This window comes from Neomonachus schauinslandi, chromosome 3 (genome assembly GCF_002201575.2).
Source record: "Neomonachus schauinslandi chromosome 3, ASM220157v2, whole genome shotgun sequence".
Lineage (NCBI taxonomy): Eukaryota > Metazoa > Chordata > Mammalia > Carnivora > Phocidae > Neomonachus > Neomonachus schauinslandi.
Genome location: NC_058405.1, coordinates 90,890,731 through 90,918,554, shown reverse-complemented (window position 1 = coordinate 90,918,554; position 27,824 = coordinate 90,890,731). Strand labels below are relative to the sequence as shown.

The 27,824-nt window shown below is 52.9% G+C and overlaps 1 protein-coding gene across 1 annotated transcript in view; it reads right to left on the bottom strand.

Annotated features, from left to right (window-relative positions):
- Positions 1-18,234: 18,234 nt before the first annotated feature.
- TFCP2L1 (transcription factor CP2 like 1) overlaps positions 18,235-27,824 on the bottom strand; it is a 55,940-nt gene continuing 46,350 nt past the window's right edge. The window contains exons 11-15 of the mRNA XM_021695872.1: positions 27,679-27,769; positions 26,866-26,966; positions 23,395-23,537; positions 19,364-19,415; positions 18,235-18,482 (exon numbers count right to left, since the gene is read on the bottom strand). Coding sequence (XP_021551547.1) covers positions 18,436-18,482; positions 19,364-19,415; positions 23,395-23,537; positions 26,866-26,966; positions 27,679-27,769 — 434 coding nt within the window. The 3' untranslated portion in view covers positions 18,235-18,435. The remainder of the gene's footprint in view (positions 18,483-19,363; positions 19,416-23,394; positions 23,538-26,865; positions 26,967-27,678; positions 27,770-27,824) is intronic.

Sequence of the window (27,824 nt, the reverse complement as noted above, 5' to 3'; positions counted from 1 at the left end):
CTGGAACAGCCTTTCCTTGGCTCTGCACTGGACCTCTTGCTGGGCCCTGGACCCCTGGGTCTCAGCCCAGACTCAGCTTCTCATTCGCCGGGAGCACACTTGAGCACCGGCAGGCAAGGTGGGGAGGCAGGTGCATGGTGAGGCAGGATGCAGCCTCTGGACAAGCTGCAGGCCTACAGAGGTCACAGAGCAAGAAGGGAGAGTGCAGGGGCAGGGAGCCGGGCGGCAGGAGGGTGGGAGTGAAGTTCTGACAGTCTCCTGGTAACTCACCTTTTCCTCCTCTATTTTCACATCTGGAAAATGGGTATAAAAACACCCCCCCTTATATAGCCATTGTGAGAGTTTTCTGAGAGAATGAAGCACAGGGCCTAGCACATAGAAGGCCTTTTGAGAAACAGCAGTTCCCTGATTTTTCCTCGTAAAAGTTTCATGTGACAGGGTATGTATGGTGGGTACTGATGAGTGCCCAGATTCCCTTTCAGGGATAAAGACTTTCTCCTCAGGCTGCTGGGCAGGCACAGGGGTGGGGGTGTGCCCTCCACTGTTGCTAGGAGGATGGCCTCCTTCGAAGTCACGCCAGTCCCACCCGTCCTTCAAGTGACTGACTGGCCCCCCGTGTGGAGGCAACTCTGAAGTTCGGGCCAGCTTCGAACTGCCCGTCGGGCCCACAGAGGCCCCCACTGAGACTACATGCAGCCCAGCTTCTCCCCTCCCTCCTCTCCAGGGTGGACCTCAAGAACATTCCTAGTAAATGTCCTACATACGAATCACCGTCCCAGAATCTGCTTCCCAGGGAAACAAGACCCTCCAAAATCCCAACATCTGAATTCATCTAAGAGAAAAAGAGTTGTTTTTTTTTTTTTCTTTTGGACGTGGAGGTGGGCTTTGCTATGTTACAAAAGAATCTTTTACTCTCCGGAAGAACGAACCCATCATAGGCTTCCCTTAAATGCTGAGTCTCGCTGGTGCATTTAAAGCAGCACTTGATGGACCGGCATTCCATTCAAGCTCAGCAATATGACAACTGTCGGAAGTGAGGGGTATCCACACTAATCTGCCGAACCAGAGGCATGGAACCGAGCAGGGGCATTGCTCTGGACCCCTGGTCCGAGCCCTCACTCGCTGGGGCTCCTGGGTCTCAGGGCTTCATTATCGAGAGACCCATGGGTCATTCTCCTGCTGTGTCCAGGCCCCAGGTTGGTGCAGGAGCACCTGGAATGTGGAGCTGAATAAGACAAGTCCCCGGGCTCCAGGGGCCCTCCGTGCAGTGGGAGGACAGGGCAGGGTCGAGCCCCATTGCTGAGGCAAGCCAGGGACTGTGGGAGCTGGGGTTTGGAGGAGGTCAGGAGGCCTCCCTGCGGCCAGAGAGCGGCACCGTCGGGTGGGGCTTTGGACACTTTCTAGGCCTGCAGCAAGGAAAGGCAGTCCTGGGCAAGGAAGCCACGCAGTTGGGCCCCCTCCATGCAAGCCTGCCGCCACGCACTTTTCTGATGGTGTCACAGTGAAACCAGGCAACCAGCCGTGGGAAGTGGGTGTGATTACCTTTACTCTATGGACTCAGAAGCCGAGGCCCAGAGGAAAAGTCGGGGCCAGGTCTGCCTGAGTCCTTCCAGGCGCCAGCTGGCCCGGCGTGGGCTGCATTGCCTCGAGGTGGGCAGCTGAGCATTTGTTCCTGAGGCTGGGCTTCCAGACTCAGGCCCTAGGCAGAGCCCTGGTGGCAAGGGGTGGCCGGGGCTTCGATGGGGAAGAACAATGGGGAACCACTGCAGTCCTTGCCAGGGTGTGGGGTGGCGATGGGCTTGCCCCTGGGCGGGGTCCCTGCAGCGGGGAGAGCGCCACATCTCCGGTTCAAGCGAGCACTGAGAACGTGGACCCGAGACCAGTTTGTGGAGGGCACTGGAAGAAAAGCTGGTGCAGAAAAGACAAGACGGCAGAAGTTCCCCCAGAGCCACGGACGCTGCCTACCTCAGCTGGCAGCTCTCGTGGGGCGAGTCCTTCTTTTGCAGAATGATATGATTCATTTACTCTCTCGTTTAAAGCTGTTTTATTGTGAAATGTAATATGTGCACAGAAAAGGGCACAAAGCAGACCGACACACAGCTCAGTGACTGACCACAAAGCAACACTACTCATTAAGTCACCGCCTGGGGCAGGAAATGGAGCATGGCGGTCCCTCAGAACCAGCCCCAAACTTGAATCCTCTCCCACTGCCCTCCCCTGCCCCCCCGACGCTAACCACCAGCCTGAATTCAGGGCCATCACCTCCACGCCTTCCTCTCGATGTAAGAGGTACGGTTACCATCTACCCGTCTCTAAACACTGCTTAGGTGTGCTTGCTTTATCCTGCTACGAGGTCAAGCCGTGGGCCTTCTTTCTGGTTTCTTCCATTCCCTGTCAGGTCTGAGACTCATCGGCGCGATCACTGAGAGCCCTGTGCTGACATTTACATCAAGAGCACTAGGTAAGCATTGTTCTGGAGCCAGGCTGGCTGGCTTCTGGTCCCAGCCCCACCACGTCCCCATTGCAAGCCACCTAGTCTTCCACGCCTGGGCGTCCTCTCTGAATGTTGCGAGCACACTTGAGGATGTCCTGTGTATTGGCCTGGCACAAGAAACTGCCTCCCAACTGAAGATTTCCAGAACTGAGTCTGAATCCGGGCTCCACAATTTCTAACTGTAGTTTTGAACAAGGTACTCATTTTCAGAGACTCGTTTTCTCCTACGTAAGAAGAGTGATAATAGTATTCACCTCGCAGAGTGGTTTTCAGAATTACAGATGTTTGTGTAAATAGAGAATTACGGATGTTTGGGTAAACACGGTAGACATCACTTCCTATAAGCTACGAGCATCCCCAGCTGGCTGTTATGTATAACGTGTTACTTATAAAGCAACCACTTGTAAGAGGGACCCTTTTCTCCTTAATGTTCAAAAGTGTGATGGTATCTGCAAAAAGCCACCATGGCACCTAGCTCAGGGGACACCTTCAGCAAACATGCTTCTCGGCCCCTGACCCATGCCCTGGGCTGGAAGGAAATGGGAGGGAAAGGTCTGCAGCTCTAGGGGGAGCCCTGGACCCCAGCAGCGGCCAGCAGGAGCCTCCTAGAGACCTCTGGATTCTGCCTGTGCCCTCTCTCCCTCTCCCTTCTGCCTTTCTCTAAAATAAATAAATACATCTATTTTTTTTTAAGATGTTATTTATTTATTTATTTATTTAAGACAGAGAAAGAAAGTGAGTGAGCGAGCAGGGGTGGAGGAGCAGAGGGAGAGGGAGAAGCAGGCTTCCCGCGGAGCAGGGAGCCCGACGCGGGGCTCGATCCCAGGACCCTGGGATCATGACCTGAGCCCAAGGCAGACACTCAATTTACTGAGCCACCCAGGTGCCCCTAAATAAATCTTTTTTTTTTTTTTAAGATTTTATTTATTTATTTGACAGAGAAAGACACAGCGAGAGAGGGAACACAAACGGGGAGTGGGAGAGGGAGAAGCAGACTCCCTGACGAGCAGGGAGCCCGATGCGGGACTCGATCCAGGGACTCCAGGATCATGACTTGAGCCGAAGGCAGTCGCCTAACCAACTGAGCCACCCAGGCGCCCTAAATCTTTTTTAAAAATACAGAGAACAGTCACAAAAAAAACAAACAACAACTAAGTAAATAGAATAAATTTAACATACTCACTTACAAGCGAATCATCCATAGTTATATTGTTGAGTCTGTTTGCAGCTTCACCCGTGGATCAAGATGTCCCACTGACTTAGAGAAATAAAATTTACACTCAGATCCCCAAATGTCCCTCTTGGTCCTGCGTCACCACTGGACCCCAAAGAGAACAGTCTGGAGAGGGCAGGCTTAGGTCACTTTCCTTGAACTGGAGACATATAACATGGGCCCCAGACAGTGAAAACTAACCTTGCTCGAGCACTTTCTGCTCAAATCCCTCAATGGTCACCACGCAGCTAGTCAGGCTGCTTGTCTTGAGCGCAGGTGGTGTCCCCAGTGCACGAGATGGCGTGAAAAGGCGGGAGCCCTGGCTTGCCGCCAGAAACCCCACGTTCAGGGCATTGGCCCACACTTCGTGGCCGAGTATCTTGCCACAGCACACCAGCATGTAAGCCTGAGGTTTGTCCCTGGAGAACAAGCACAACAGCCCTAACTCATGGGTGTTGCAAGCGTTAAAACAGCCAGTGTCTACCATGTGCTCAGGGAGGTGCCTAAACCCTGGGTGTATGCATTCAGTAAGTGGTGGTGACAAATGTCTGCCACAGAGACTCTCCCAACCCCAACATGCTCCTCAGCCCTGGCACAGGGAAGCTGGGTGCCTGGCCCCTCCAAGCCAGACAGGCAATACCCATCTGCCTCCGCCGCCATCCTCAGGCCAGGTACACCAGTCACCTAGGGGCTCCCCATGATGGTCAACTTTCGGCAGCCGCCATCCGCCATCTTCGCTCCCCTGCAGCTTCTTCCTGCATCCCTGTTTCAGGAAGGCAGTCTCTCCCTGCGGTCCAGGCCCAGTGCCGCCCCCTTATACCAGCGCAGCACCCTCGGTGGCCACTCCATCTCAGGAAGCAGCCACTCCCAGACGCGTTCCTGACATCTCTGGTGGGGGAAGGGCCTGAGTTTGAGGGCAGAGCCCTGGCTCGCGGACAGGGGCACCTGGGTTCCTTCTCAGCCTGGATGGGCCACTGGGTCACCAGGGGACCTCGGCATGTTGCTTCCTTTCTGTGGGCCTCAGTTTCCCCAGCAGCAGCTGTAGCAGCAACAGAGTCTAGACAAAAGCTCTGAGTTTTGCACACTGTCCCTTACCTCCTGGGCATCCTCAGACCCCCTGTCATATTCCCCGTCAGGCCCCACAGAACAGCTCTTAGTTTGGAAAGCCTTGCCACATACTATTTCCTTTAATGAAGGCATTAGGGGACAGGTCCCAAGACCACTGGCGGGGCCCGTGTCTTGCAGCATTGCCCCTCGGACCCTGTAACCCGGAGTCTGGCTGGAATTGGGCCACATGGTGCCGAAGCCATCAGGCGGGAGCCGTGTCCTCCCCACCACGTCTTCTGTGCCAGAGACAGTGGGGACTGAAGCAAGCCCAGAGCCTCCGCCCGCCTCACAGTGGGCCCTGTGTGCCACCGCCCAGCCCCACCACCCCCAGGCCCAGCCTCTGTTTTGTACACAAACACCCAGGATGGGACATAGGAAACCTGCAGGCTGATTTCATCTTTCCAATAACAATGCCCTTTTTTTCTTAAAGGCCCCACGGCACCCTCTCAGGGTGGGGAAGCAAGCAGAGGCTGTAAGAGGGGTCTGGAGGAAATAGGGCTCCTCTCAGCTCCTGCATCTCCCCAGCTGCCTCCACAGGGTTGTGGTGGGGGGGGACCTGCACCACCCCATCCAACAGAGGGCCTGGCACGCAGCACCATGGGCTCGGAATGGCTGTTGGCTAAGAAAAAAAAAAAAATGACGGGTGCCTGGGTAGCTCAGTCGGGTGCCTGGGTAGCTCAGTCGGTTGGGCGTCTGCCTTCGGCTCAGGTCATGATCCCGGGGTCCTGGGATTAAGCTCGCGGCGGGCTCCCTGCTCAGCAGGGAGTCTGCTTCTCCCTCTCCCTCTGTCCCTCCTCCCACTTGTGCTCTCAATCTCTCTCTCTCTCAAATAAATAAATAGAAATTTTTTAAAGGTTTAAAAAAAAGAAAAACAAATGAAAGAATGAATGAATGAATGAATGAATGAACGTTGATGCAGCCCACTTTGACCCTTTTTTTTGAGCCTGTGTGTCTACTAAAGCAGAATGGAGTAGTGGTTGAACACAGACTTGAGTCAAAACCCCTGGGTTCAAAGTCTTTCTCGGGCAGGTCACTGAACCTCCCCTGGCCTCAGTTTCTTCCTTCCTACAATAGCGTCAATGAGGGCCCCGGAGCCGGGCCGTGGGGCGCACTGGTATCTACAGACTCCAAACAGAGCCTGGCACAGGGCTGACACTGTACATGCTGGCAATTTCTTTTCACTGGTTTTGGTGGCTTAATTTACTTATTTATTATATGCCATGGTGGCAGAGGATGCTGAACCTATAGCTGGGCCACACTTTCCAGCCACCCAGGGACGAGGCTGGCAGGGGTCCTGGGACCAGGTTCTGCCCCCTGTCATGGGAGGGGAAGCTGCTGGATGCCACTGGCAGGCCTGGTCTGACACCTCTCCGTCCACTCTGCAGGCTCTCATCCCTTCCTCTGCCTGGAGCAAAGGGTGCAGGGGAAGCCTCTGAGGCCCTAGAAAATGGCAAGACCACCAGATGGAAGACACGCGGGTCCCCAAGTGACCATGTAGAACGCAGCCTGGAGAACCAAACGGACCTGACACACGAGGGAGAAATACGCCTTTATCGTGTTAAGCCACTCAGGTTTAGGGATTATTTTTATAGCGCCTAGCGGTACTAACCTAACAATATGGGCATAATGTGAGGCTATTTTAATTGATTCTTCTCAGGGTATTTCCAACTTGACTTTTTTTTCCTAACAATTATTACCATAGTGGTGCTGTTTTATATTCTTGACGGTCTTCTTTTTTTGATGGTCTTCTTTTTAATGTTATCTTGTGGATACTTTACAGACAGTTCCATTCATCAATTAGTCTACAGACCAACCCATCCTTCAAACTCTTTCTTTTTTTTAAAGATTTTATTTATTTGAGAGAGAGAATGAGAGAGAGCAAGCACATGAGAGGGGGGAGGGTCAGGGGGAGAAGCAGACTCCCCGCCGAGCAGGGAGCCCGATGCGGGACTCGATCCAGGGACTCCAGGATCATGACCTGAGCCGAAGGCAGTTGCTTAACCAACTGAGCCACCCAGGCGCCCCCCATCCTTCAAACTCTTAAGTCACTAGCAGCCAAAAAAAAAGGCACTCAAAACTCTGACACATGGCTCTGCGTGGCGCCCTCATGACTCCTCTCCTGGAGTCTGATCAATTTCAGAACATAGAGGCTACTCTTCTAGGGGCATCGGGGACATCGGGGTATGGGGAGCAGCAAGCTTCCAAATGGACAATTTGGTCAAAAGCCAAAAGGTCAAGATGAATTCTTCAGAACCCCTGGCAGAGCCCCAGGCCCTGTCCATGCCACCACACCTAGGGTTCCTTGGCCCCACATTTAGTACTTTGCCCAGTTCCCTACTCTCCCATCCGATTTCACCTGTCCCCGTCCCCAGCTACCGTGGCCCAGTTCTCAGTGCGCTAAGCTAATGAACTAATCTGAAGTCCTGTTAGGAAGGCACACCAGCTGGCTCCCTGCCTGGTACGGGACTCTCTCATGATAGCCTCGGGTCCCCCTTCCTCACTTGCCAATCACCATCCTGCTATCATTTACTCACTCAACAAACACTACTGGAGAGGCTTCTCCCTGCCAGGCCCTGTGCGGGACTTCCAGAGTGGTAGTGATCAGGCAAACCAATCTCTGTCCTCTAGGAGTTCTGCTCAGTGAGAGACAGACAAGCGGACAGTTCAGCCTCTGCACCGGAGCCCAAGGGAGCTCAGGGGAAGAGCGGGGCTGGTGAGCTCTGTGACTTGGAGCCAGGAAAGAGCTGAGTCCACAAAAGGAATGGAGGAAGTGGGGAGGGAGGGTGGGAAGTCAGAGAGGGAGGGAGAGAGGGAGAAAGAAGGGAGGGAGGAAGGAAGGAGGGAGGGAGGGAGAAGGAAGGAAGGAAGAGAAGAAAGGAAGAAAGGAAGGAAGGGGAGGGAAGGAAGAGAAGGAAGGACAGGCAGGCAGGCAGGCGGGAAGTTGGCTGGTTTCCCTCGTCCACCTTTCCCCATTGGACGTGTTTGAAGCCCGGCCCCTGCCCCTACTCCAGGTCACCCTCCCTGGTTATCAGATATTCCAATAGCTGCCTCCTGCCCGATAAACTCTCTCCAGATAACCCGTTTCCCTTGTAATTGAGTTTAAATATTGATCCCCCCAATCAAGGCAGGTTAATGTTCAACCCAGCTGAGCTCTGGAAGCCTCCTAGCCACCAGCTCCCTTCCCTGGAGTTCAGGGATACGGGGCTGAGGGAGGAGCAGCCGCAGGCGCCACAGCCTTCCCTGGAAAGCACATGCCTCTGGGGGCTTGCTCTGGGGGCTGCCAAGTCCTGGCTCTGCCCGGATGGGCTGAGTCTCGCTGGCGGGTCCAAGAGCCCTCTCCAAGCCCAGTCTCATGGAAGCCCCAGTACTTGCCCTTCCCAGCGCAAGGATCAAGTGAGGACAGAGGACAGGGGTGCTTTGGGAAGTGTAAACTGAACTGACCAAGAAAGGATGCAGAGGGCAAGCCGATTCGCTCCGTTGCTGTGCTCAGCTGGGAGAACATGCTCACACACACACATCTCTCCGGGGATTCTGCTTCACTGGCCCTTGGCTGATGCCCTCTGGCTCCTGAAAGTTTGCTCCTCGGGAGTCAGTCTTCTAGGGCCTACCCTGTCTGACACACTCCTGGTGGGATCTCCAGCCTACGGACGGAGGCCCGGACACTGGGTGCCCCCACCCCCCACTGCTGACTTTGTCTGGTCTCCCATGTGGACTGCCACAGTCAGTGACGTGGGGACGGCCGCAGCCCAGACCTCCTGGACTCGGGGGTGCTGAGTGTGGCTGCCCTGCCTGGCCCGGAGCAGACACTGGGGTGGGGGAGCAGACTGCCTGCAGCCAGGAGGCCCCGCTGCCTCCCCTGGGGGCCCAATCAACAGGTTTCAGAACTGGAGTCAGCTTCCCTTACAGTGAGGACGGGAGGGTGCCACCGCTGGCCCCTGCTTCTCGGGTTCTAGGGGACCACATCAGCTGACTCTTAACGTTCTGTAGTCCCCACCACCACCCACCCTTAGCTCACACCCAGGTCTGCATCTTGAGTGACTCGTTTCCCCTCTTGGATGCTTCTTCAAGCAAGCTAGCTCCTCCAGGCCAGTGGTTCTCCAAGCATGCTCTCCCACCAGCAAAGAGGGTCCACTGGGAACCAGTTAGAAATACACATTCTCAGGCCCCCGCTCAAACCTACTGAGTCGAAAAGTGGCCGTGGGACCCAGCAGTCTGTTGACCAAGCCCCTTGGGTGATTCTGACACCGTCTGAGGACCACAGCACCCCACCCTACTGCCTGAAAAGGGGGCACCGAGGGGAAAGCATCCTGGAAGCTTCATGGCCACGCAGGGCCAGCGGAATGTGTGTGGGAAGGAGACCGGCTTCCAGTGCGGTTCTGCTCGAGCCCCTGGGAAGGCAGCTGGGCCGTGGGCCGGGCCTCAGTACATTATCTCCCTGGTCCCCGTCTATCTACTCCGCACCCCCAGTGTCACTCTCCTTTGGATCCTGGAAAACACGGAACCGTTTCCCACCTCCGAGCCGCGCCCCCCCCCCCCCAACCCACACCGGGAAGCTGCTCCTGAGTTTCACTGGGAACCTCCTCCTGTGCCCAGGCTCGTGCTCACTGCTTCACCCGCACGGCCTCAAGGCCGGTGACATTCCCAGTTCACAGATGAGAAGGCACGCTCCGGGAGGTTCAGGATCTTGCTCTACATGAGGTGGTTCCAGGATTCCCACGCCCACCACCCACACCCTGCACACAGGCTAGCTGGGGGGGAGAAGGGGGACTTTACTGGAGTGCGGTGGGGAGGGGAGCTGTGACCCCTGGGCTCCAGAGGACAGGGAGAGCCCGGGCAGGAGGCACGCAGGAGGGACAGCCCTGGCCCCGCAGCACACAACACTGGATTGCAATGGAGCGCCGGAGGCAGGCCGGCCTGGAAGAGGTGTGGTCTGGGGAGGAAGGTGTTTGAGCAGGGGAGGGGCTGGGAGAGAGAACAGAAGCCGGTGGGTGACTCCAGAGATTGTACCCTCGGCCCTTGATGGTGACAAGGGTCTGGAGTGGGGAAACTGCAAATGTGCCCACCGCAGCATTTAGCCCTGCACACCCACTGATGGAGGTTTGGAGACCCGAGGCCTCCCGCCAGGGTGGCTACTAGCGAAGAGAGAAAGTGAGTGTTGGCCAGAGCGGGGAGGAATTAGAACCCTCGTTCGCGGCAGGTGGGAACGTAAAGTGGCGCAGCCGCTGTGGAAACAGTATGAACGTATGAGCCCGCAGCCGCACCCCTGCTCTATATCCAGAAGCCAAGGCAGAGACTCAAACGGACATCTGCACTCCAGTGTTCACGGTGGCATTATTCACAACAGCCAAAAGGTGGAAGCAGCCCAAGACGGATGAATGGATTAACAGGACATGGTGTATACATACAATGGAGTACTACCCAGCCTTAGAAAGGGGGGCAGCCAGCCACATGCTGCAACACGGATGAGCCTTGACCTTACGTGGAGTGCAGTAAGCCAGTCCCAAAGGGACAAATACTGCATGACTCCGCTCATCTGCGGTGGCTAAACAGTCACATCACAGAGACAGAGAAGAACCGTGGTTATGGGGGGCTGCGTGGTGGCGGGGGGACCAGGTCGAGTTTCTGTTGAGGAAAATGAAAAAGTCCTTGGGAGATGGTGGGGATGGTTGTACAATATGAATGTACTTGATGCCACTGAACTGCACGCCTCAAAATGGTTAAGATGGTAAATTTCACAGCATTATGTATTTTACCACAATTTTAAGAGAGAGAGACTGGAGGCCTGAGCCACAGGGGTTTCTTACAAATGAGTTTTATTTGCATTTCTGACCCAAGCACAGATCCCACATACAGATTTCTCATCTGCACAACGGTACAGTAACAAGTGCAAAATATGCTTTATTTCAGGTACAAAAACAATGTGGCAGTATGACAACTTCTGTCTCGATGCCCACCTCCCATGACCCATTACACCCTCTTGACCCATCCAAAGTCCACACCACCCAGTAGACTCCCACCACCTTCAGGAAAGAGTCACCCAATCCAGAGAAAGCTCGGGAAGTTACGCGTTAGGGAAGAATCACATTACATACATGCACATTAGAGGACACAGTAACCAACTTTTTACCCAGCAAGGAGAGGGCTGGGGAGAGAGGCACACAAAACCATCTTCTTCTCCCTTTTTTCAGATTTATTTAGTTGAGGGAGAGCACGTGAGCAGGGGGAGAGGGACAAGCAGACTCCCCGCTGCTGAGCGCGGAGCCAGACACGAGCTGCATCTCACCACCCTGAGATCATGACCTGAGCTGAAATCAAGAGTCAGACGCTTTAACGGACAGAGCCACCCAGGCGCCCCTCCCCTTCTCTTTAACAACCAAGCCCCACAAATGTTTCCCCACCAGGGTGCACCAAGCCCAGCGATGGAATCTCAGGATGAAAGCTAGCACTGCGTAAGAGCTTGCCCCCCAAACCTGGCGTGCAAGAGTGTGGGGTGTGGATGTGGAACTCAGACCTGGATGCCCCAATTCTCATCCTGGCTCAATCCACCAGTGGTTGGACCCTGGGCTGGCATCTGATTTCTGTCTTGACTTCCTCAGCTGAAAACTGGGCCACAGCGGCCACACAGCACAGTGAGGAGGATGGAGAGGGACAATGGCGAAAGCACTGACCCAGGAGAGGACAGCCAGCGTCCACCATGGCTGTTAGCGTTGGTGTTATTACTAATGGAAGGCTGGATGCAGCGTCCCACCACCTGTACCTGGAGTGGGGCGGCGGGGGAGGACCACAAAGACCAGACTGCCCCAGCAGGAAGGTGACCCCTGGCATGTAGGACTCAAGAGTCCTAGGCAGAACCGCAAGTCCAGGCCCAGAGAACCCCCACTCAGGGCCAGGCAGTGGCCCCTCTCTATCACCAAGCTGAGTTCCCTTTGTATGAGAAGAGCCAGCAGAATGTGTAGGGAGAAACATGCGGGACCCTAGAGAAGCCCCGGGGCCCTCAAGGCGCCAGCTGGAGGTGAAGGTCAGGCTATGACCTCCAGGAGAGGAAAGTTCCAGTGACCTAAGCCAGGAGGCCACCGCCCACCAGCTTGCCGACCTGTTAATACCAGCACGGAACCCTTCCCCGCAGGCGGCCCTCCGACGCCAACCCCTAGCACCCAACCCAGGGGTCCGAGGCCCACCGGGTCTCCAGGAGCAGGCCAGCAGCCGGGAAGAGGAAGGAAAGCCCACAGAGGGGCTGGGGTGGACGCTTCACAGAAATGAGAGGCCACAGGCAGGGGAGGCTCCAGGGCTGCTCAGCCAAACACTTCTCTTGCTTCAAAGCTCAGGACAAATACTTTTTAAAAATTGTTTCAGAGTCCTTATGTAATGGGATTTCCAGCGGGGACAGAAAGCAACAGAAAACCTTACCTCAGTGGTTGGCAAAGTTTTTCTTGGAAGGGCTGGATAGTACCTATTTTCAGCTTTGAGGGCCAAGAGGCAAATCGATAATTATGTCAGAAGAGAAAACCAATTTCCACGACTTTGTTGTTGATGGAATTCAAAATATAGTAACTGAATACTTTTTCTGGTAATGCAGGTCTACTAATGAGAAGAATGGAATTGGGACAGGGGGTTGCGGGACATTTCACTTGGGTTCAGAGATTGTGCTCTCCCCCATCCAACATCACACACCCGGCAGTGAGCTGGATTTGGCCGGCAGTTTGCTGACCCCTACGAGAGCAGGTGTGTGTTGATCCTGGTGGGAGCTGGGTGATGGGTACTGGGGTTAATTATATTTTTCTCTCCCTGATGAAGGTTTGCAAACTTCTCATGATAAAAGGCTTTCCACTCCTTGCTAGCTCCCTGCAGCCCACGCTCCCCCCTGCCCCGGGTTCCTCAAGATGAAGGTCATGAAGATAGGCTCCACACAGCCCCTTTGGAAAGGGACTAGGATGGCTGCTCGGATGGCAGGGCTGGTCACCCCAAGACTAGGCAGTGACTGCCCCTCCCCATCGCATCACCATCAGCAGCCCAAACCCACCTCTCAGAGCTACTGCCTGGGGACGTTGCCCCTAGAAAGCCCCTACAAGCCAGTGGGGGATGGCAGGTCCAGCCCTGGGCCACTGGCCCAGGAGCCACCACTCGGAACTACTGGCTAGTCCCCACGGGAGTAAGGGGAAGGACGCCTGGGAGAAGCCTTTGCAGAGAGGTCTGGAGAGCTCTGAGGAGCTCCCAGGGGGCCTGGCTGGGTCCCAGGAAGGTCTGGGGGAGCCTGACCAGCACCTCACTGCCCTGCCCCCACGGGGCAAAGGGAAGGGGCTGGGAGGTGATCGAAAGAGTGTACCACCACTTCCTACCGGCTACAGCCTGACTGATGGTATCATACCCAGAGCAAGTAACTCGAGGGGAGAAAGGGCATGTGAGGCAGAGGTGTGGAAGACTGACTCTGTGAGCCCCGGCTTTGGGGTCCTTGTCAGATGTCTGCTGCCAGCACTGCTCCCATCCCCGGAAGAGGTGGACCTAGGGTGTGCATCCCCACCCCCACCCTGCTAACTAGGGCAACTTTACCCCTGACCAGTTAGTTTCATCAACAGAGCCTGAACAAGCGTCACGCAAGATCTAAAGGGAAGAGCATGAATCACCGCATCGGGCTGAGCTGAGAAGATTCAGGGCTGCGCTCACGCCGGATGCAGGAGCGAGGAAAGGGGTCTGTGCTGACGATGCGCATGCACACGCACGTGCATGCGCATCTGTAATGTAGGCACAGAGCTGGCTGGCACGCACCTGTAATGCAGGCACGGAGTCCGGGCTGGGGCTGCCAGGGAACAGCCGGTCGCCGCTCTAAGGGCGCTGATGGAGCAGCCACCCAGCTGTGAGCAAGACACGCTTCTTAAAGACCCGGCCCAGGCGCTAGGCCTCACGCTGCGGGGCACCTCGCGGGGTGCACAGCAGCCCGCGCAGGGCGGCATGAGCGGTGCTCCGTACAACCGGGACACTCTCACACCGGCGTGTCACCTGCCGGCCGTAGGCCCTTACGGAGGGAAGAGTGGGAAAGCCCTGCCACACCTCACATTCACCTCCTGACCGAGTCAGCCACGACTCGGGCCAAGCAAGGGTCTGGGGGCCCTGGCTCCTGCTCCCTCGGGCACTGCCACGTCCACGTCCCCTGCCCCCGCCCCTCATCCTCTGCTCCTCCGCCTTCTGCGAGCCTCCGGGCTTGCTCCCTCCGCTCCACGGGCAACAGCAAGTAGAGGTTTTCCATGTTTCTCATCAACTCGTTAATGATTTTCGAGCTTAAGCTACTCAGGCCGGGCCCTGAAGCCACTCTGGACTTGGAAACTTGTGACCCACAGCTCAGCCAGCTCCAGTCCTCTCCCGGGGAAGCGCCCTCTAGGTTAACAGCTCTTCCCAAGGGGCCCGAGGCTGCCTGAGCAGGGGTCAGCGGGTCCGCTGGCTGACCTTTGCTTTGGACCCTAAGCCCCGACTTCAAACTCCCTACTCCATCCTGTTCTTTCCGTCCATCCCTTCCCCCAGCAAATCCTCTTGTCCCCCCATTCAAAAGCCTGTGTCTTCATTCTAAAGGTGCAACCTGGCAGACATGATAAGGTTTATCACAACCTTGCAAACAGAAAAAGAAACCTGATGGCCTGAGAATAAGGAACTCAGCTCAAGGCTTCTGGTTCACAAGATGGTGGCCTGAGCACACGGGGAGATCTTCTTTCTCTCCGGGGATCACACCTTTAAAAATGGCTGCTGGAGAAGGAGCCACAGGAGAAGCGACAGCCTAGAACCCATGGGGTGGAGGCTACAGTTCTGGGCAGGCTGCCCCAGCCCCCAGCCCCAGACTCTGGCCTCAGAGCTCACGGGAAAGGCAGTGGACAGGAGTGGGGAGGGCTCTGGCTTTTCTGTACTTTTAAATGAAAAAAATTAAATCTACAACCAGCTCATCTGACTCCCGTGCAAGGAGGACAAGCCGCCAAAACAAAGCTGCTTACATTTTGGTACCAAATTATGATGTGCATTTATTTTCTACTTTTTTATAAGCTACAAGATTCATCTAGAATCGTTAGGAGAAGGCGAAAGGGGCGTTTGGCTGGCTCAGTCAGTAGAGTTTGCAACTCTTGGTCTCAGGGTTGTGAGTTCAAGCCCCATGTTGGGTATAGAGGTTACTTAAAATATTAAAAAAACAAAAAAGATTCAAACAGACAAACTAAAAAACAGACAGCAGTGGGGGTTCCAGAAAATGGAAGACTCCACTAACAGAGAACTTAAGGTAACAACAGATCTTTATTAGACCCTTATCTGGAATTAAGAAATAAAAATATTAGCCTACCACATTTCTATAGTGAAAATCAAGCCTGTTCATCACTTGGCCTGGGAAGTGGCATCACTTAGGTCTAGCGATTAACAGACACCCTGAAAGACTGGCAGTCAGGACACCGACGGTCTAGTCCTGATTCTGTGTGACCTTGGCCAAATGATTCCACTTCCTTGTGACTGAGGTTCCTCCAGAAAGGAAATGACTGGTCCTGACTTTCCCCTAGGACTAATGTGTGGAGTGAGAACATGCACCAAGTAGGCTTGCAGAATTCTGAGCGGAGTGCGGTATGACCCAGTACTGTTGAGAAGGTTAAGGGGGAGACAGTAGGCGGAGAACAGAAAGACAGTCATAAAAATGGTGGAGTCACACATAGACTGGGTTTTAAAAAAGAAGAAGAAGGAAAAAAAAAAAAGGAGTTTCCCAATGACAGCCCCATGCCCCAGAAGAAAAGATCCAGTAAGAATCAGGGGCCTTTAGCAAGAGTCAACAACTGATGGGGGAACCGGGCATCCGCACTCACAAGAAGGATGCTGGACCTCTACCTCATACCATATACAAAAAGTAACCTAAAATGAATCAAAGGCCACTGGAGAGCTAAAACTGTAAAAAAAAAAAAAAAAAAATCTTAGAAGGAAACAAAGGCATAAATCTTCTTGACCTTGGATTACACAATGGTTTTCCAGATACGACACGAAAAGCACAAGCAACAAAAACACATATCTTAGACGTCATCCAAATTAAAAACTTTTGTGCTCCAAAGGACATCATAAGAAAGTGAAGACAATACACAGAATGGGAGAAAGTTTTACCAGATCATGTATCTGATAAAGGATCTCCATCTAGAATATACAAAGAACTCATGCAACTCAGTAATAAAAAAAGACAAATGGCCCAAGCACAAATGGACAAGGATCTAAATAGTTCTCCAAAGAAGACAATGGCCAATAAGCACATGAAAAGAGGCTCAACATCATTAGCCGTCAGGGAAATACAAATCAAAACCACAAGGAGACACCACTTCACACCCATGAGAATGCTCTAATCAAAAAGGCAGATAATTAGCAAGCGTTGGTGAGGACGTGGAGAAATCGGAGCCTTCGTGCGCTGCTGGTGGGAATGTGAAACGGTCTGACTGCTCTGGAAAACAGTCTGGCTGTTTCTCAAAAAGTTAAACACAGAGTTCTATATGACCCAGCAATTCCACTCCTAGTATATACCCCAAAGAAATGAAAACATATGTGTACATAAAAACTTGTACAACTATGTTCATAGCAGCATTATTCATAATAGCCAAAGAGTAGAAACCACCCATGTATCAATCAACCGGTGAATGGATATACAAAATGTGGTAAGTATATCCACAGACCTGGGTCTGTGTGGCGGGTCCTACACATGCAGTGTAGTGTAGAACGAAACATTATTCAGCTCTAATAAGAATTGAAGTATGGATACATGTTCGACATGGATGACCCTAGAAAACATTTAGTTTAAAAAAAAAAAACAAAAAACCCCCAAAAAACAGCCACAAAAGGCCACCATGATAGGTCCAGAATAGGTAAAGCTATATGGAAAGTAGATTTGCGGTTGCCTAGGACCAACGAAGTTGGGGGGAGAGAGGGAAGGTGATCGCTTAAGGGAATAGGGTTTCTTTTGGGGTTAAGGAAAATCTTCTCAAATTGAATGTGCTGATTCTGTGAATTCACTAAAAACCACTGAGTTGTATACTATAAATGGGTACACTGTATGGTATGTGAATTATAGCTCAATAAAGCTGTTACCTGCTCCCCATCCTCCCCTAAAACAGAAAAGGAATCAGGAGCCTGTTGTACTCTGGAGGAACACCATACCTGTTGTCCCAACATAACCATGACTAGAGAGCCCCTTTCGCCATCTGAAGTGTCTTGATTTATATGATAAATTTCTATCACTGCCCTGTCACTACGTGATTATCAGGCAGGTGGCTTTGCCCCTCGTTTCCTCATCTGTAAAACAAGGTCTACCCAGTTCTGATCATCTTTGACCCTAACACTATATTCCCTATATTCCCCAAAAGCTGCACTTTAGAAGTTGTAAAATCCTGCTCGGTTGGTCATAGGGCTTCCTGGTGCTTTGGAAGATAAACCTAAGTTAGCAAAGGGTTTAGATGACTGGGCCCCAGGAAACAGAGGCAAGATGAAGACTAATTCCTGAGTATACTCAAATTTCCCCATAATTAAGCCACTAAGAGAGGTGATCCAACCATCCCAATGCAGGCAAAATGCCCTAAACACTCCCTCTACACATGAAAAAAGATAAACATTTAAATGGGGGTCCTCAGAGAGGAGACAAAGTCCCTAGGAAACTTGGCAAGTTTGGCAGTGGTTAACCAAGGTCTTCTCTATTCGGGACTTGGTTCAGTCCATGCGCAAGGGCCTGCTATCATGACTGTGAAGGTCATCTGATCACACAGTGGGACACTCATTTCCTAAAATGTCCTCCTTTTACCCATGATTGCTGAGGAAATAAAATTATATAAAATAAGTTCAAGAAAAAATAAATCGTTTTGTTCTCATCCCTTTTATATGCGTGAGAAAGTACCTGAAAATAGTTGGTCTATCCTCTCCCTCCCTCCCAAGGGCACAGACACGGGTCTGTGTGGCGGGTCCTACACATGCACTGTAGTGTCTACATGACTAACACAGAGACAGGAGAGCCCATTTCTGGGCGCTGTGGCGGCAGGTCCTTAGAAATGAGAGTGAAGGTGAAAGAAGCAGAAGGCACAGAATAAATCCCATTCCCATCAATCCATCCGAGAACTGGAAAGACAGATGCTCACCAGGGTCGCTGAGAAGGGAAACCAACATTAAGACACAATGGAGGCGACCCACCTATATCCAGTCAGCAGTCCTGGTCACGGAGCTGGTTACCAAAGAAGGGGAAGGTTGGGGGCGAGGCAGGGCTTTCCCTGGAGGCAGGGGAGTGGTTCAAAAGGGTACAGTGGCACCAAGATACCCAGTGAACTAGCCTCCAACAAGGGAGTGAGGGGTTTCAGAGAAGATGCCCCCACTGTTTGCCTCTCTAGGACAGCAGGCAAAGAACAAGGAACGATTCAAAAGCTGGAGGCCAAGAGGAAGGGAGAGAGGAGCCATTGGCTTTCCGCATGCCAGAGACCGCATCCACGGGTTTCTGCTGTTACTGGTCCGTGGTTTTCAGACGGGGCCAAGGCCCTCCTAGTCACAGCTTGCCAGGTGAGGCCGCAGCCGACAGAGGTGCCACTTCTACATCCAAGGGAATCCACGGGGCTGGGAGGTGGAGGCTTTACTTTACACACGCTACTTCTGCTCAGAGGCCACATTTCAGGATGATGTGGTAGCCATCATTGCTCTCGGCTGCAAAGACAAACACTGGGCATTTTACAGGAAGGCACGACGCTGTGACCTTGGGGAATCGGGGAGGGCACGGTACTGGTGTACCAGAAGCCCCACCATGGATACTGGCTCCAAACACAACTGCACAGAGCGAAGTGTGCTAACAAAAATAGGTATTTTAACACATGCCTTCACATGCCTTCTGCCTTACTGAGTTTCTCTTTGGCAATGGGCCTTTCTACCACAGCTCTAGGCCCAAGAACTAAAGGCTCTCTATCCAAGAAGCTTTGGACAAACTGTGGTTCTCAGGGTATTGTGGCCCCCAGCACTCTGAAGGCAGCTGCTGGCTAGATCTAGAGAACGGGGGAGGACAAGAATGGCCCTGTCACCGTTCAGGGTCTATGACCCAGTCATAGGCTTTCATTCTGATATACTCCATACATTCACCTGCCCCAGCCCTAAGGAAGGTCACAGCTAGTCTCCCCTTTCTCCTGGGACAAGATGTTCCTTTCAGACCCCTTCCTCAGGTGAAACCTTCATGCCCCACCCCTGCCCCAGATCCCTGACCTACTAGACCCGCAGGCTCAGCTGCTGTATTCCACACTTGCTCCTCCTGGAGACCCTCATTGTAGAAAAACTCAAATGCATCTTACTTCTACTCAAGTACTGAGTTCACGGAGAACACGTTGCCTGGCCAGGATTTCCCTTTCAGAACTGATTTTGGAGCCAATCTCAAAAGTTCTCACATCTCCAGGGCAGAGTTTCACAGGACGTGAAACGGGAAACGTCCTTTTCCCCAGAGGATGTTCCCAGGTAATGTCTCTCGAGGGACCCACTGTGCAGGCAGGCCCCACTTACTTCAATTAAACAAGAAAAAGGGGTGTGCGGGGAGGGGGCTTTACCTTTTAAGGTACTGAGGATAAAACAAGACTCATCTTGGAAATTCTGCACCATCTGGAAGGCAAAAAGAGAGACCATGTCCCTTCAACAGTGAGTTCATAATATGAAAAGCCTCAGTGACACGGTGCCCAGCCACTGTAGGAGGCAGAAATGACAGTCACTGTGTTTGCACAAATGCAGGAAAATAGTTCCACTTAACACTCACTAAGGAAACACGAAACAAGATAAATGTACGAGATGATCGCAGTCGTAATTAACAAAACCTGAACATAAAGGACAGAAAGGACCCAGGCAGGGAAGTGAAACGTTAACATTTAATACAGGACTGACTACATGTTTGTTTGCTTTCGTTTTCCTTTTTCCCACTTACTAGGACCTCCAATCCCTATAACGGACACATTATAAGAGAATGTATGTGTATAATATCAACAAAGAAAAAAACTAAAGTGCTAAAAAAAAAAAAAACCTTGGTAATTAGTAGCCTCTGCATATCAGAGTCCTATGAAGACCAATATAAACATAGCACCACTCCCTATGTCCACAAAGTGGCAGGAATAGAACAATTAGCCGCCTCCGCAATTCTTGTTTTGGTTAACTACCAGATGACCTTGGAGAAGTCAGCCTTTCCCCTTCTGGTCTCTGTGCCCCATCTGTAAAATGGGGCTGCTCCCATGACAGAAGAACAGAACCAATATACAGAACGATAGGAATTGGCCCCCACTGCTGGTGGAGCGTTAATCTCTACAACCACTTTACAAAGCTGTCCACAGGATTGGGTACCTTACTCTTCCAGGCCAGCGTCCTAGAGAAAGCCCTGCACGTGCACACACAAAACACTCCTAAGAACACTAACAGCAGCACTGGCTGGTAAGAATGGGAACTGGAGGGGCACCTGGCTGGCTCAGTCTGAAGGGCGTGCAACTCTTGATCTCGGGGTTGACTTGGAGCCCCACGTGGGATGCAGAGATTACCTGCATAAAAACTTAAAAAAAAAAGATAACTGGAAGCAGCCCCCATGTCAGTCAGTAGTAGAAGCACAAACGAACTGTCACCTAATCACGCCACGCCATCCAGTGGGCCAGGGGCCTCCGGCAGCATCTCAACATGCGTGAATCTCAAAAATATAAAGTAAAATCAAAGAAAGTCACAGGAAAACATGCTATTATCCCACCTATATGAAGTTTTAAAATGGGCAAAATCAAAACAATATATTGAGAAGGAAAAGGGAATAATCAGTACAAAATTCAGACCAGCAGGTGGAGAGGTGGAGTGGAAGAGGTAATCAGCCCACAAAGAGGCTTCTAACATAATACTGCATTAACCTGAGTGCAGGTATTGGGCACTTACTTCTTCCTTAAACTGTAAAAATAAGTTTTATATACTCCTTGCATACATATGCCGTACTTCGCAATATAAATGGAAAAAGACTATTTTAAAAATATTTAAAACATACCCACAACACACGTACTACCTAACACGCAGCAAAACCCCTTTCCAAATTAAAAAAAAAAATGCAACCCACATGTCATTGCCTCCTCTGGATTATTGCTCCAAATCCTGCAAATCCATCCACCTGTCGACCCCTGCCCCTCCCTGCGGAGCCTAATGATGCGTGAAGTACATTTATTCTATACTGCTGGCCTGCTCTCCCTAGGACTCTTGGCAGCCCAGCCACTTGGGCATGCAAAGCCCTACGAAGAGCCCACATGGGCTTAATCAGTAACTCCCTTGTTTAATTAAGTGCCCTTGCACCTCAGGGGCCGGCTCCGCGGCGGCTGGCCGGGCTGCCTCCAGCAGTCCGGGCAATTAAGAACCAAAGGTTTCCAATTGATTCAGGGTTAAGAGGCAAGGAGACTTCGGGGAATATGAATCGCCTACTTAGCTGAGGTAGCACTGTGGTTCTGTTCTCTGCTTCACTTGCTTAACTGCCCACTCGGGAGGGCACAGGGCGAGCTGGGGAAGGGACTTCCTGTAGGGACCTGTGACACGGCAAGGGTTCCGCACATTCTTGGCTTTTGTCTTCACCAAAGAAATTCATTCCGAAATGCAGAGTGCCGAGTTTTCCTGCGTCACCACGGCAGCCCACTGCTCAGGTGTCAGAACCTCCCTGGCTATTCTCAAGGAAGTGCTCAGGTCAGGAACCCTGGGCTCCAGTCTGTCTGGGAAGTGGGGATAGGGAAACAGCTGCCTGAGATTTCAATGGAATGATATGGAAGGAATTCTGACCAGGGGGCAAAACCAGCCAGTGGCAGATAAATGTACAGCTGGATCTCTGTTGCATGTTTTAGGAATCCACACCTACACAATGCTCAGGCACACGACAGATGCCCGCACAAAACATTATCTGGCAGAATCACATCCAAGCTAATATGCACTCCTCTAGGAAAAGAGTGGGGAAGACAAGTGCCTTTCACATTTGCCCTCCGCTGTTTTATATTTCCTGACTTATGCTGTGAATTTATTTTTTATTTTTAAGTAATCTCTGCACCCAACATGGGGCTCGAACTCACAACCCCGAGATCAAGAGTCTCATGCTCCCCCAACCGAGCCAGCCAGGTGCTCCACGAATCGCTTTTTAATTCAAGAGGAAGGAAACCACCAGCGCTTTGCCAACCTCCAGGACCAAACTCCCATGAAATGGGGACTCCCATTCAAGGGGCTTGGGCAATTGTAACGACAAGTGGGAATAGGATTATCACCGATAATGACAATATATGAAATATACAGACCATTATAAGCCTTACACTTTATATACTGTCAAATTTAAAGATCTCTCCATCACTTGCTCCCCAAAGTTAAAAGTGCCTAGCATCGTCAATTACCACGACCACCAGCTTATCTGGTATCTCCGGGTGCCTGACACTGTTTTGTTTTCTCATTTGATCCTTACTACAACCTGCTCAGTGGGTGTAATGATCCCCATTTTATAGATGTGGAAACGGAGGCTCAAAGGGGTTAAGCAAACCTGCCCAGAGTCACACCGCTCCTAGCAGCAAGGTCCGGGTGGGAACACATGTCCGATTCCAGAGCCCACATTCTCTCTACTTCCCCAGACACCATTCATGTACCATTTCCTCTACAAAGATGCTCTCAGAGCTCCCACAATGGGCTTGCTGGGGTCTGCCGGGGGCTCAGCGTGCCCCCCCCCTGCTCCCATCAGCCCAGCTCTGTTTTTCTAAAGGCGTCATTTCAGGGGAAGTGGGCTCTGTAGCTGGACACCAGGGTTCCCACCCTAGCTCCACCCTTTACCGGCCATGTGACCTGGGGCAATTACTCAGCCTCTCTGGGCCTCAGTTTCTTACCTGTGAAATGCGATTTCACCCAGTTCATAGGGAGGCTGTCAGGATTAATAAATGAGTCACAACATGTGTACTTAGGACAGTAAGCAGTGGATAAATGCCGGCACTCCAGACTATTATTAGCAAGAGGAGGGGTCCAGGACAGAACAAGCTTAAAACGAGGCATCAGGAATGCCTAGATGTAGCTGCAAACCCTCCTTGGCCATGAGTGGGACCAGATCACTCTGTGCCCTCTGCCAGAGGCCGCTCGTGCCCCGCATAGATCTGTGCAGCCAAGGGCAGACCCAGGAAGGCCGTGGCACCTTCGCGGGTCAGCAGAGAAGGGCTCTGGGCTCCCATGTGACCTGCGTCCTCTCCACCACCTGGACCGCTGTCCATTCCACCGCCCCTGGGACCTGCCGCTCTCCCTCCTGACTTCTCACAGCCCTGACTGTAAGCATCCCGGGGGCAGGGGTGCAGTCAATGCCACAGTTCCTGCATGGCGCACGGCCGGCCGAGGATGGGGTAAGGAGTGGATACTAGGTAGCTATTCAGAGCCTCGGAACTCTCCCCACCCCCCCACCCCTGCACTCCAGGGGCAGCCAAGAGCCTGTGGCGTGCAGACAAAACCCGTTCGCCACCTTTGGGCAGAAGTCATCCCCAAACCCCAGCGGGGGCGTTTCTGGAGCAGGTCTGCCGTGCCTCCCTACGGCCCCAAGCCCCGGGCCACGAGTGGGGGTGGGGGCAGTGCTCACCTCGTTGCTCACCACCACGTGGATGCCCGTGGGGCCCTGCCGGTAGACTCGGTGGATATGCTGGGGGGAGATGCTGTACAGGTTGGCGATCTTCTCAACCAGCTCCAAGGTCGTCAGCTCTTCCAAGAAGATGGCATGGTACACTGGAGCGGCAAGGGACAGGGCCTTCTATAGAACACACCCCTGCTGAGGAGCCTGCCTACCCCCAAGCCCAACCCACCCCCCCAGAATCAGTCCCTCGGTTGTATGGATACTCGTGCCCAGACTCATTCCGTGGGATCCGGCTGTAACAGGCACAAAACCTCTGCACAGCCCAGTGGCAAGGGCAAGGCAGCCAGGCCACAGTTCTTCATTCCTGTACCAGCCTCCCTTGGGAGATCGTACGTAAAATGGAGAATTCCTGCATCCAGCCCGTACCCAATGACGCCCATGGCGGCGCAGAGGCTGGAGAGCTCTGTATCTCTAACAAGCTTCTAGTGATTCTGACGTGTGGCCAGACGCACACCCTTGCGAGAGGAAGAACTCCTGCATCCCCTTTCCTTTCTTTCCATGGCTCAGAGGGGTCACTAGATGGCTCCAGGGGGCCAAGAGCGGGATTTAAGGATAACTGCTACTTTTTAAAAAAATTTTATTTAAAATCAATGAATTAACATATAGTGTATTACTAGTTTCAGACATAGAGCTCAGTGATTCGTCAGTCGTGTATAACACCCAGTGCTCATTACATTACGTACCCTCCTTAATGCCCATCACCCGGTTACCCCATCCTCCACCCCCTCTCCCCTCCCCCAACCCTCAGTTTGTTTCTTATGATTAAGAGTCTACGGTTTGTCTCACTCCCTGATTTTGTCTTTTTGTTTTCCCCTCCCTTCCCCTATGATCCTCTGTTTTGTTCCTTAAATTCCACATATGAAGAAGTCATTATTTCGTTTAGCATAATACCCTCTAGTTCCATCCACGTCATTGCAAATGTCAAGATTTCATTTTTTGATGGCTGAATCATATTCCATTGTGTATATATACCACATCTTGTTTATCCATTCATCTGTCAATAGACATCGGGGCTCTTTCCATAGTTTGGCTACTGTGGACATCACTGCTATAAACACTGGGGTGCAGGTGCCTCTTCAAATCACTGTGTTTGTATCCTCTAGGTAAATACCTAGTACTGCAATTGGTGGGTCATAGGGTAGCTCTATTTTTAACTTTTGGAGGAAGCTCCATACTGTCTTCCAGAGCGGCTGCCCAGCTTGCATTCCCACCAGCAGTGTAGGAGGGTTCCCCTTTCTCCACAAGGGGTAACTGTGACCTGACACCACAAGGGTCTTGTCCTTGCCCTTCTCCACAGCACAAATACCACTCCGCTCCAGCACCGTGACCACAAAGGGAAGAGGGGCAGTGGGAGCACCACCAGCCCACTGGAAGAGAACACCGACCCGGAGGCCGGAAATGCTTCCTTATAGGAAACCCAGCTCTGTGGGTGCCCTGGGGCAGATGAGCGGACTGGGGGGGGGGGGGGGGGGGGCCTCAGGTTTCTCAAAAGCAAAGCACAACAGGATTAAACTAGAAGTTCCCAAACTCCTACCTCAACTGAGGAACCCCTGGTTTCAGAGGCCCTGTATTTCCAAAGCACATATGCACGTGCATGCACACACACACACACACACACACACACCAGCTCCCTCTGAGAGGGGGTGGCAGAGGCCATGGCGTTCCAGCCACACGACAGATCGGCCATCCCAGGATTTCAGACAGGCTGACCCTCCATCAGATTCTGGACAGAGCATGTGGCCACCGCCCCTCCCAGTGCGGACAGCTGGTAAGAATGCCACAGCTCTTCTCTAGCATTGCCTTCTGTAACAGATTCGAATGTACTTTTGCTGCTTTTCAACATTTCGGAGCCCCTTCCGCTTTTTCTGAGTTCACTCCTCCAACAAATCAGGCCGGCCAGAAAGACCCAGACGGCTTGCAGGCCAGCGCGTTTTGTTGTAACCTGTGGTCACCAGCCTTTCCTGCCCCAGGTGAGTGTGGGGGTGGCCAAGAGTGCTTGGGGCAGCTGAAGGGTCTGTGGGACACTCCTCTGAACGCCTCCCGAGCCACCTCTCCTCCAGGGCCATGTTGGCGGCAGCTCGGGGAAACATGAGGCTCTAGAGTAGGCAATTCCAGGCTCATGTCCCAACTCAGCCACCCTAGAAGCAAGCCCTGGAATAATCTCTACACGTCCCGGGGCCCCAGGGTGTGTGCGGGGGCAGCACCAGCACTCGGGGCCTCCATGAGCATAAATCACAAGCTCTGCTTGGAGCACCTGCCCTGAGCAGGTGCCATGCACGAGGCTGCCCTTTCCGCATGTGCAGGAAACCCCAAGGCTCAAGATCTGTCCTTCACGGGCTAACAGCTGAGAAGCAGGGAAGGACCTAGCCGTTCTCCAGAAATGTAGAGGGGCCAGACGGAGGGCTCAGAAGCCAGCCCCCAGGGTCCGAATGTTTGGGTCCTGGCTCTGCCACGTACAATGCTGCCATCTGGGGGCAGCGATCCACGCTGTGCCTCAGTGTCCCCCCCAGCGAAACGTCACCAACAGTGCCTACTAGGAGAAGCGAGTAAGCGAGCACACAGGAAGCCTTTTGGACAGGGACTCGGTGAGCCTTCCTACTCCTCCGGTGCTCCCTCGCTCTCTGCAGACGTACGCAGAAGAGCACAGACTCTGCAGCTGGAGACCAGCCGCTGGTCAGACCGTCGGCACTCACAGACGCTCAGAAGCAAGGCGCTTTGCCTTACACGCCTTGTCTCGCCAAAACCTCCCACCTCTGGGGGTAGCATCGCTATCTGCGCGTGCAGAAGCAGATGCACAGGCCCTGATACCCTGCCCAAGGCCACACGGCCAACACACGGCATGGCCAGCACTGGTGTTCAGACTCAGCTGACCTCGACGCTTCTGTCCTCTCACCAAACTGCCTCCAAACTGCCAAGCCAGAAGAGTCACGTGCCCCTGAGGTACCTCTAGCTCCCGCAGCCATGCTCCTTCGCCCTCGGGCAGCCGCCAAACCAAATGGGGAAGACTCGTCCAGCTGGGGGGACACCACAGGAGGAAGCGCTCTGGGAATCAGGCCATCAAGCGTCACTAGCCTGGGAGCCGGAAGGCCTGATGACCAATTCAACCACGAGTGGCTAAGCAAGCGGCTGTCGGGGGACACATCCCCTCTCTGGGCCTGCTCCCCACGGAGCAAATAAGCAAGCTGGACCAGCTGTTCCGGGACAGGACTTCCACCTTAAACATTTCAATCCCAGGAGGAAGTTTAACAAAAACTCATCCTTCGGAAAAAAAAAAAAACCCTCTGAGAAAAGCAGAGTGAGGTGATCGGTGGACATGTTCTGGGCAAGAGGACCCACGTTGCTGCTGTGTCTTCTTGTGACCTGGCCACCCGGTAACCAGCCCTGGGTTGGCGGGGCAGGGGAGGGCTCCCCACAACTCACCACACAGACTGCTGTCCCCACCACCATCCCGCTTCTGCAACGGTGCTCGGTTCTGCTCCAGCTCCTGACAGACGTAAATGGTCATCTTTGGCCTCACATTCCTGGCAGGAGGAAGGGAAATAAATAGCAGGTATTGGGGGAGGGGGGTGGTGGGGAGGAACGTTCCAGAACGTTCCAGAACACAGGTTGGAACTAGCAGAGAGGATTCAGGGAGAAGAAAGGAGGCCGCGGGGATGCAGAAGGCCTTTGGCTAGGCCTCTATGGCTTCATGCAGGTTTGCCCAGAGGCAGAGGGATGGGCCAACCCCTCCAAGTCCTGTAAGCTGCCATGAGGGCGCTCTGCCCAGAACATGCGTCTCAAGACACAAGGTGTTTTTCAGGGAGATAACAAGAGCAAACACTTTCTCTGGCTTACCCTGCCCCAGGCACCATTTCCAGAACTTCACATGCCTACCTCATTTCATCCTCACACACCTAGGGTGCTGGAACCACGGCCCTCATTTTACAGAGGAGGAAACCGAGGCTCAACAGGGGTTAGGACTTTCGTCTAGTGTACAACTCTTAAGAGGCAGACCTGAGATGCACACCCAGTCTCTCGCCCTCACTCTAAAACTGTGCAAAGGGAAATGAGATTTAAAACTCGCTTGGTCAGTCACATTAGCCTGAGATCAAGTGCCCCACAGCCACATCTGGCCAGGGCTGCTGGACTGAACAGCGTGGCCCTGAACATTTCCACTGTGGCAGACACAGCCCAGCCCTGGCTGAGATGGGGCTCCCTGCCATACCCTGCGTCCAGCTGGAAACTGACACCCACCGGCCTTTGATGGCATTGAAGAGCCGGATCCCATCTGCAGGGCCACAGATCTGGACCAAATCGTCTCGAGACATCTTGAGCAAGTCAGCACCTAAACAGGGAAGTGGGGCCGCCCATTAGTGGGACACACAGAAAAGCTTCTGTCC